Raw genomic sequence first — 11038 nt, 5'->3', positions numbered from 1 at the left:
GTGCACTCAACACATGACCGGTGATGCAAGAATGTTCAACTCAATCAACACCAATGGCAATGATGGTTATGATAGTATCACATTTTGTGACAATGGCAAAGGCAAGGTCAAAGGACTTGGTAAGATTGCAATATCCAATAACATGAGAATATCCAATGTGTTGCTAGTAGAGAGCTTGAATTTCAATTTGCTATCCGTGGCTCAGTTATGTGATCTTGGATTCAAATGCATATTTGGGGTAGATGATGTAGAAATCATAAGTGTAGATGGCTCTAATTTGATCTTCAAAGGCTTTAGATATGAGAATCTATACTTAGTTGATTTCAATGCTAGTGAAGCTAGATTATCTACATGCTTATTCACTAAGTCTAGCATGGGTTGGTTATGGCATAGAAGGCTTGGTCATATTGGAATGAAACAATTAAATAGATTGGTTAAGCATGACTTAGTTAAAGGCTTGAAAGATGTTGTGTTTGAAAAGGATAAGCTTTATAGCTCTTGTTAAGCTGGCAAACAAGATGGAAACACCCATCCTAAGAAAAGCATGATGAGCACTAGTAAAGTATTTGAGTTATTGCACATGGATTTGTTTAGGCCAACACAATACACTAGCATTGGTGGAAACAAATATGGCTTTGTGATAGTGGATGACTACACTAGATACACATGGGTATTCTTTCTAATGGACAAAAGTAATGTGTTTGCAACATTCAAATCATTTGTCAAGGGCATTCACAATGAATTTGAAACAACCATCAAGAGAGTTAGAAGTGACAATGGTAGTGAGTTCAAGAACAGTAGAATTGATGAGTTGTGTGATGAATTTGGAATTAGACATCAATTCTCGGCTAAGTACACACCTCAATCAAATGGCCTTGTTGAGAGAAAGAATTGAACACTCATTGATATGGCAATGTCTATGCTTAGTGAGTACAATGTGAGTCAATCCTTTTGAGCCGAAGCTATCAACATGGCTTGCTATTGTAGCAACCTCCTCTATTGTCACCGATTGAAAGAGAAGACAACATATGAGCTCTTTAATGGTAGAAAGCCCAATATTGCATATTTTCGGGTCTTTGGTTGCAAATGTTATATCTTGAATAAAGGCACTAGATTGAGCAAGTTTGACAAGAAATGTGATGAAGGATTCCTACTTGGATACTCCACTATAAGCAAAGCATATAGAGTTTGGAATTTGGATAGTGGTACTCTTGAGGAAATTCATGATGTTAAATTTGATGAAACCAAGGGTTCACAAGTAGAGAATGAGAACTTAGAATATGTTAGAGGCATCCAACTTTCAAATGCCATGAAGAACATGGATATTGGTGAATTAAGGCCTAGGCAAGTAAATGATGATGAAGATGATCAAGTACAAGTGCTCTCTAACTCAAATGTGCAAGATGATACAAATCAAGCTAGTACAAGTGGCTTTCATGATAATGAACAAGATCAAGTGGCTAGTACATCATCTCAACCCAATGATCAAGCAAGTGCAAGCAATCAAGTTCCAATCCTCTAACCAACCAATGTTGCAAGGGATCATCCATTGGACACTATCATTGGTGATATTTCAAGAGGAGTACAAACAAGATCAAGATTGGCTTCATTTTGTGAACACTTCTCATTTGTGTCATCCATTGAACCAAAGAAGGTAGATGAAGCTTTGAAGGAGGTTGATTGGGTGAATGCTATGCATGAAAAGTTGAATAACTTCACAAGAAATTAAGTATGGGAGTTGGTAGAAAGACCAAAGGGGCATAATGTGATTGGAACCAAATGGGTCTTTAGAAACAAGCAAGATCAAGATGGGATAGTAGTAAGGAACAAAGCAAGATTGGTAGCACAAGGCTATACACAAGTTGAAGGTCTTGACTTTGGAGAAACATATGCCTCGGTTGCTAGATTAGAAGCAATTAGAATCTTGCTAGCCTATGCTTATGCCCACAACATCAAGCTCTATCAAATGGATGTCAAGAGTGCATTTCTCAATGGCTACATAAATGAAGAAGTATATGTTGAATAACCTCCTGGTTTTGAAGATGATAAGAAGCCCAACCATGTGTACAAGTTGAAGAAGGCATTATATGGCTTGAAGCAAGCACCTAGAGTATGGTATGAGAGATTGAGGGATTTCCTACTCCCTAAAGGGTTCACAATGGGCAAGGTTGATACTACTCTTTTCATCAAGAAGATTGGAAAAGACTTATTTGTGTTGCAAATCTATGTTGATGATATCATTTTTGAATCAACCAATCAAGATTTTTGTGATGAGTTTGGAAAAATGATGGCTAACGAGTTTGAGATGTCCATGATTAGAGAGTTGAGTTACTTCCTTGGTCTTCAAATCAAGCAATTGAAGAATGAAACATTTGTGAGTCAAGGCAAGTACATCAAGGACATGATCAAGAAGTTTGGCATGAATGATAGCAAAGCCATTAGGACACCAATGGGAACTAATGGTAACTTGGATAGTGATGCAAGTGGTAACATGGTGGATCAAAAATTGTATCAGTCTATGATTGGAAGCCTACTCTATATGACCACATCAAGGCCGGATGTTATGTTTAGTGTATGCATGTGTGCAAGATTTCAAGCCTCACCAAGAGAGAGTCATTTGAAGGCTACAAAGAGAATATTGAGGTACTTGAAGCATACACCAAATATTGGTTCGTGGTATCCCAAAGGAGCAAAGTTTGAGCTAGTTGGTTACTTCGACTCGAATTATGCGGGACGCAAGGTTGAAAAGAAGAGCACCTCGGGCACATGTCAATTGTTGGGAAGATCACTTGTTTCATGGTCATCAAAGAAGCAAAATAGTGTTAGATTATCAACCGCCGAAGCTGAATACATATCCGCCGGTAGTTGTTGTGCACAAATACTTTGGATGAAGGCCACCTTGAATGACTTTGGAATCAAGTTCAAGAAAGTGCCATTGCTATGTGACAACGAGAGTGCAATCAAGCTAACCAACAATCCAGTTCAACATGCAAGAACAAAGCACATTGATGTCCGCCACCATTTCATAAGAGATCACCAACAAAAAGGGGACATTTGCATTGAGAGTATAGGCATCGAAGATCAACTTGTTGATATATTCACCAAGCCATTGGATGAGAAAAGGTTTTGCAAGCTAAGGAATGAGTTGAACATATTAGATTTCTCAAATATGTGTTGATGCACCCCCCACTTATATGACATACGTCTCCTTCGAGCTATCTAAGGTAAAATTTGATTGGCATGACATAAATCCTTGCTAAGGACATGTTTAGTGCATCTAGTCATCTCTCACATTTTATTATGCTCATTCATGAAAATCAAAATGATTGTATGGTACCACTATTGCTTCTATGCTTGACTTAATCTAGTGGTAGAATATGACATGTTTATGGGCTTGTAAACCTAGTGTTTAATCTAGAAAATGAGCTCTTAAGTGTTTAACTCAACATGGTACAAGATAACCCTTATTTAGAGGTGTGAAGAAGCTTGTCCTTGGATCAAACCGGGTTAAATATCTTTGGCAAATATTCTAGTTTGAACCAAATTTGGGACTATGATCCTCACCCCATTGATTGACATTGATAATCTTAACCTATCTACACTTTGAACCTTTATGGTCATTGATGACAAAGGGGGAGAAAATATTGTACAAGGATAGTGAAAAGATAAAGGGGGAGAATTTCACATAGGGGGAGAAAAACTAAGATATAGTGATATGACAAAGGAAAGGGACCAATTAAAATCTTAAGCACACAAGTAGGGGGAGCAAGCTCATGAACTTGTATGGTGCATTTGAATGTGCATTTCATATGTTTGCTTGCATGGCACAAGTTTTAAATTTTAATATCCATGCTTGTGTGATGAATGTTAGTTGTAAACTTGAATGATGAAATGAAAATCTAGTATGCATAGGTTATCTAGTGATTTCATTTCCAAGTATTACCAAGTGGCATCTTTTCAAAATATTTAAAGTTTTACATGTGGTATCTAGCTATCAAGTGATATCTAGCTAACCATGGTGCTAAGGATGGTATAATAGTGCACTCTGATTGGTATCACGCTTCAAAGGTCTATTTTTTATACCTTAGCATCATATGGTAGACATTGTCTCCTATATTTCATATCTAATCATATGTGCAAGCTACAATTCAAACTCTTAGCACATATGTAGGGGGTGCAATTGCTACCATATGGAGTTCCTGAAACTTGTCCATATCCTTTTACACATGGTAAATATGCTTGAGGAAGCAACATGGATTAAATTGAATTTTAATTCATATCTTTGTATAAGGGTTGTCATCAATTACCAAAAAGGGAGAGATTGAAAGCTCTAGTTTGGTTTTGGTGAATTAATGAAACCCTAAGTGCTAACCTAATTTATCAAGTGATCATGAGATAGGTAACACACTCCAAGTGGTGAAGCAAATGAAGATCATAGCATGATGATGATGATGCCATGGTGATGATCAAGTGCTTGGACTTGGAAAGAAGAAAGAGAAAAACAAAAAGCTCAAGGCAAAGGTATAATTTGTAGGAGCTATTTTGTTTTGGTGATCATGACACTTATAGAGTGTGATCACATTTAGGTTTGATAGCCGTACTATTAAGAGGGGTGAAACTCGTATCGAAATGCGGTTATCAAAGTGCCACTAGATGCTTTAACTCATTGCATATGCATTTAGGATCTAGTGGAATGCTAACACCCTTGAAAATATTTGTGAAAATATGCTAACACATGTGCACAAGGTGATACACTTGGTGGTTGGCATATTTGAGCAAGGGTGAAGAAGTTAGAGGTGAAAAGGAGTTAGTCACGCTGGTCACAAGGTGACCGAACGCTGGTCTCAGAGGGACCGACGCGTCCGGTCAAGTGTGGCAGCGAAGATGCCAGTGTCGGTCACTGACCGGACATTGGGTCTTGGACTGACCGGACGCTGAGGTCCAGCGTCCGGTCATGTTGTCGGACAACGCAGAAGGAAGTCACTGACTGACCGGACGCTGGCAGGGTCCGGTCGAAGAAAAACATTTCTGGAACCTTACTGGAAACGACCGGACGCTGGAGGCTCAGCGTCTGGTCAATTTGTGCGTAGCGTCCGATCGTGTCTCGACCATTGAGATCAGACAGTTCCAGTTGAATGCAGAGCAATACGTGGCTGTCATCGGGCGACCAGACGCTGAGGTCCAGCGTCCGGTCAGTATGACCGGAGTGTCCGGTCATCCTGAGTTGTGCCCAGTGAAGGGGTACAACGGCTCTATTTTGTGGGGGCTTCTATTTAAGCCCCATGGCTGGTTCAAGCTCATACTCTTGGCCATTTTCATTGACATAGCAACCTTGTGAGCTTAGCCAAAGCCCTCTCACTCATCTACATCATTGATTCATCATCATTGTGAGATTGGGAGTGAATCCAAGTGCATTGCTTGAGTGATTGCATCTAGAGGCACTTGGTATTCGTGTTTTGCTACGGGATTCACTTGTTACTCTTGGTGGTTGCCGCCACCTAGACGGCTTGGAGCAGCGAAGATCGTTGAGCGGAGGGTGGTGATTGTCTTCGACTCCGATCGTGGTGATTGTGAGGGGTTCTTGACCTTTCCTCAGCGGAGAGCCAAAAGGTACTCTAGTGGATTGCTCGTGGCTTGTGTGATCCTCATCTTGTGTTGGTTGTGCGGCACCCTATTAAGGGTTTGGCGTGTAAGCCAATTAGCGCGTGAACCTCCAAGCGAGTGAATCGCCACAACGAGAACTAGCTTGCCGGCAAGCAAGTGAACCTCGGTAAAAAATTATTGTGTTCATCATTTGATTCCGAGATGATTGGTCTTCATTGTTATTCATCCTTGTGATTGATTGGTTCCTTCATTGACATGGCGGTATAACCTTCGTGCTCACTCTCTTTACATTACCGCAAACTAGTTGTCAAGCTCTTTAGTATAGCTAGTTGTGAGAGCTTGTTTGCTTGGTTGATGTCTCTCTTTAGTTAGTTTTTGAGAGCACACCAACTTAGGGTAATGTCATAGCTATTGTGTGGATAGATACTATCTAAACTAGAATTGTGGTAGGTGGTTTGCATGTTGAATAGGCTAGCGCAACACTGGCTTTGCCTCATAATTGTCTAACCGTTTTGTTAAGTGTTGTTGTAAAAATTTTTATTTGGCTATTCACCGCCCCTCTAGCCATTAGGACCTTTCACCGTGCCTGGGCCTTACCCCTGGCATGTGGGCCAGCACGATACGGCCCGCTCCATAGCGTATGGCCCGGTGGCGGCCCGCTCACATGGACGATGGCAGCAACAGCGCCCAACAGGCCGACAGCACGGCAGCAACCCTAACTTCATTCCCCCTCCCCTCAGCCCCTAGCCGTCGCACTCCCTTCGCTCTCTATGCTCGCGCTCGCCTGCGCGCAACCCCCTCCCCCACCCACCCCGCGCAGGCGTTGCGCTCAGCCTGCTTGTCTCGTCCATGCGGCCCCGTCCGTATCGTCCTCCACGTCGTCGCCGGCCCCGTCCACATCGTCCTCCACGCTGCTAGCGGCCCCCTCGGCCTCTTCCTCCGCGCCCTCATAGCGGCGGCTTCGAGCGGAGCGGCCTCGAGCACCGACGACCTCCTTATCTCCTCCACGCTGCCGGCGGCCCTCGCTCTCTCTCCGAATCCACTAGATCTCGGCATCTCGCTCCTCCTCCACGACAGCGACCCGTTGCGGTGGCGGCTTGGCTGGGCAGACCGACAGCGACCGTGCCCGTGGAGGTCGTGCGTTCGCGCCTGGCTGCGGCCGCGTGGAGCACGCCGCTCGTCGTCTCCTTCCCCTTCTCTCCTCTCTTCCTCCCTGTCGTCCACGGCCACAGGCTCGCCGGCCTTGAGAGCGACGACCGCGGGCCGCCGGCCCGCCGGCCATGAGGCTTCCTGCTACCGCCGTGGCGTTGCCTCCCCCTGCCAAGCGGGCCTTGGGCTGGCCCGAGAGGCTTCACAAGTCGTGCTTACCGGGCCTGGCACAGGCCCGTGCCGTGCCATGTCGGGCCTGCCCGTTGGCCATCTATAGGTGGATGCAGGAAGGGGAGTGGAGGAGGAGGACGAGGGCGGGGGAGGGGAGGGCGGCGGGGAAACCACGGGCTCCTAGGGTTGGGAGCGCATGGTTCGGCGGGTCGTCTACTGGGGATCAAGCGACAAACGCATTATTCAGCCTGTTCGGGAGGCCGTATCGTATCGTGGATTATTTACTGCTGGCTGGTTTGGTGTGAGAGAAAAACACTGTTCCCGGCTGAAAATTTACGATCGTTTACGAGCAAGCGAACAGGCTGATTATTCCCAATTGGCATGCACCATCTCGTGCCCTCTGGTTTTAAAAATAACAATTGAAAAGTTTAGTAGACTGTTGGAGCATTGTTTCTTTTTAAGAAACGAACAATAGCTAGAGGGATTCCTTTTATCTTAATAATCTCCTGCGGTGCTCTTAGTTAAGCCCTAGCTACACCACCACCTGGCGGTTTCGCATGGGGCGTGCATGATCCTGAGCCTTCCACCGGTACTCCTTTCATCGCAAAAATAACAGCGCGTTTACGTTGGCGGTGGACAGATATTAGGGCGTGTTTAGATGCAAAAATTTTTGGCTTTTTGTTACTGTAGCACTTTCGTTTTTATTTGGCAAAAATTATCCAATTATGGACTATTTAGGCTTAAAAGATTCGTCTCACGATTTCTCGGTGAACTGTGCAATTAGTTTTTTTTCGTCTACATTTAGTACTCCATGCATGTGCCGCAAGATTCGATGTGACGGATACTGCGCAAAATTTTTTGGATTTTGGGTGGAACTAAACGGGGCCTAAGTGCAGCTCATCAGCTGCCAAGTTACACTGCTACCCTGTAAGGCTGTGTTTAGTTTCCAAAAACTTTTCCAAAAAGTGCTACAATAGCCATTATATCGAATCTTGCGATACGTGTATGGAGCATTAAATATAGACGAAAAAAAACTAATTGCATAGTTTGGTTGGAAATCGCGAGATAAACATTTTGAGCCTAATTAGTTCATGATTGAACACTAATTATCAAATAAAAACAAAAGTACTACAGTAGCCAAATTCCTAAATTTTACAAACTAAACACAGCCTAAAAAGCATCTGACGTCCTCTACAGTCCACACTAGCGTCACAGTTTGCTCAGCTGTACTAATAGCTATCTCTGTCAGGGCACAGGGCAGTTCGCGACTTCTTCATGTCACTCCGACGCTCCATGCTGCCGGAGCTTTATATACCCAATAAAGTTTAACAAATTGGGCCGTCATTTAATTTCGTCTCAGGGTCCGCACACATGCATGGCGCCGCCGTCGCACTGCCACATCAACAGCAACAATAATGGTGTCCACCTCAACGGCACCGCGGCCGTTCCGGCGGAAACGGAGACGGTGCCGCCACTGCTGGGCTCCCGGCTGCTTGATGCCGAAGAGTTCAGGCGGCAGGGCCACCAGGTCGTCGACTTCATCGCGGACTACTACGCCAGCATGGAAGACTACCCCGTGCACCCCAACGTGACGCCCGGCTTCCTGCGCCGGCAGCTCCCCTTGGACGCGCCGTCGCGCCCCAAGCCCGACGCGTTCGCCGCGGCGCTGCGAGACGTCCACGACCTCATCCTGCCCGGCGCGACGCACTGGCAGAGCCCCCGACACTTTGCGCACTTCCCGGCGTCGAGCAGCACCGTCGGCGCCCTCGGCGAGGCCCTCGCCGCCGGCATCAACGTCGTGCCTTTCACGTGGGCCGCCTCGCCGGCCGCCACCGAGCTCGAGATGGTGGTTGTGGACTGGCTCGGCAAGGCGCTGCACTTGCCCAGGGGCTTGCTGTTCTGCGGCGGCGGCGGGGGCACGCTCCTGGGCACCTCGTGCGAGGCCATCCTCTGTGCCCTCGTCGCCGCGCGGGAGCGCAAGCTCGTGGAGATCGGCAGCAGGAGGATTGGGGACCTCGTGGTCTACTGCTCCGACCAGACCCACTTCGCCGTCCACAAGGCTGCGCGCATCGCCGGCATCCACCGCGACAACTGCCGCGAGATCGCGACGTGCCTTGGAGGCATGTTCGCGCTCTCGCCAGCCGACCTGCAGGCCGCCATGCAGGTTGACGTGGACGCCGGGCTTGTCCCGCTCTTCCTGTGCGCGACGATCGGGACCACTCAGACGACCGCCGTCGACCCTATCCGGGAGCTCTGCGCCATCGCGGCGACGCACGGCGTCTGGGTCCACGTGGACGCGGCCTACGCGGGCTCGGCGCTCGTGTGCCCGGAGTTCCGCCACGTGATGGACGGCGCCGAGGCCGTGGACACCTTCAGCATGAACGCTCACAAATGGCTCCTGGCCAACAACGACTGCTGCGCGCTGTGGGCGAGAAAGCCGTCGCTGCTCACGGCGGCGCTGGGCACCGAGCAGGAGTACATCCTCAAGTCCGCGGCGGCGGACGGGCACGACGACGTCGTGGACTACAAGGACTGGTCCATGACGCTGACCCGGCGATTCCGCTCGCTGAAGCTATGGCTCGTGCTCCGTTGCTACGGGGTGGAGGGTCTGAGGGACCACGTCCGCGCTCACGTCGGCATGGCCGCGTCGTTCGAGAACATGGTGAAGACCGATGCCCGGTTCGAGGTGGTGGTGCCGAGGCACTTTGCGCTGGTGTGCTTCCGGCTCCTGTCGCCGGAGAAGCTCGGCGGCGAGAAGACGGCCAACGAGCTCAACCGGAGGCTCCTCGAAGAGGTGAACGCGACCAGCTCGGGGCCGTACATGAGCTCGGCTAAGGTGGGCGGCATCTACATGCTGAGGTGCGCCATCGGGAGCACGCTGACGGAGGAACGGCACGTCCGCGAAGCGTGGAAAGTCGTGCAGGATCGAGCTGCTTCCCTGCTCTGTAAAATGGAGATCATTTACAGCGTGCTCGCTTAAGCTGGCTGCTGGCCTCATTTGTATTCCGAATCTTGCATTAAAAAAGAGTATATTTTCCTTCCGATGCCACGATATAATGTTACGTTGCTCTCGCCTAGCTAGGTATATTAGAGGACAAATGAAATTCTCAGCTGGCATGAGACTTCACAAACCCTGGGCAATATATTCATTCGTAGAAGATCAAAATGTGATATATTAGACAAATTTGTCCCTCAAGCATAAATAATCACTTTTTCTATATCTTAGGTGTCCGATTTTTTTTTAAGGGACGGCAAAAGTTTTGTCACTATTTTTATTAGACGAAGAAAAATAAAAATCAAGTGCCGACAAGTTTGCTAACAACTAGTTGAAGGTCTGGTTAAAAAATTTGCTAAAAATTAGCGAGATAATAGTGAGCCCTATGCATCCAAACAAGGCCTCGGTTCTTTCATCTCCAATAGCTTTCTCTCGTTGCAAGATACACATGAGCACCAGATAACACCGTTCTATAGTGCTGACATAATAACCATCTTTATATTATATTAGTTGCGTGTTCATTTGGTTCCCCGCACAGGCTCTCGAGCTAGGCTCGTGGGGTGCAACGACGCGATGTTTGGTTGCCCGGCCTTGCGTTGCAAAACCCTCCTGACAGCCAGGCTCCGCACTGCCAGAAAATTAAAATGAGCGTATTCAGCAAAATATCCAAGCGTTTTATGCATATACAAGCAATCAAACAACGTCCCTATACTAGCTCCGCTGCCCGTGGGTATAGGCAACCAAACAACCACCACCTACACATACTGTGCACGTTGCAGGTGCCGATGATCCTAATCGCCCGTCTGCATTGTGACGACCAAAGGATCGAGATGAAAGCGCTGGTTCAGCTTGCCCAATTAATGGCCAGACGACTCGAGCCCTCTCGAGTGTCGATTCTCCAGCCTCCGAGAAAACGAGAGATTGGAACATATTAGCCACCGAGAACACCTGTACGGTTCAAAACAATTCAACAAATAACAGCCAACCCTATCTCTTCAATGAGGGTTCCTATCTATGTGAAATCGCCCTTGCATTAGGCGCTCGGATAGATGCCGTTAGTGCGTTTACGCAGTGTCTTGTTTGAAGAACGAACCCATTCTAGATGGAGTGGTGTATCAC

At 47.1% G+C, this 11038-nt stretch overlaps 1 protein-coding gene across 1 annotated transcript; it reads left to right on the top strand.

The window, feature by feature from the left end:
* The first annotated feature begins 8265 nt into the window (after positions 1–8265).
* Positions 8266–10098, top strand: LOC136532382 (tyrosine decarboxylase-like). Its single transcript, XM_066524991.1, has one exon. It carries the CDS (start codon positions 8300–8302, stop codon positions 9902–9904), a length of 1605 nt encoding a protein of 534 aa, XP_066381088.1. The 5' UTR covers positions 8266–8299; the 3' UTR covers positions 9905–10098.
* Positions 10099–11038: the final 940 nt, after the last annotated feature.

Source organism: Miscanthus floridulus, unplaced genomic scaffold (genome assembly GCF_019320115.1).
Source record: "Miscanthus floridulus cultivar M001 unplaced genomic scaffold, ASM1932011v1 fs_5_3_4, whole genome shotgun sequence".
NCBI classification, from domain to species: Eukaryota; Viridiplantae; Streptophyta; class Magnoliopsida; order Poales; family Poaceae; genus Miscanthus; species Miscanthus floridulus.
This window is presented reverse-complemented; position numbering and strand designations above follow the sequence as displayed.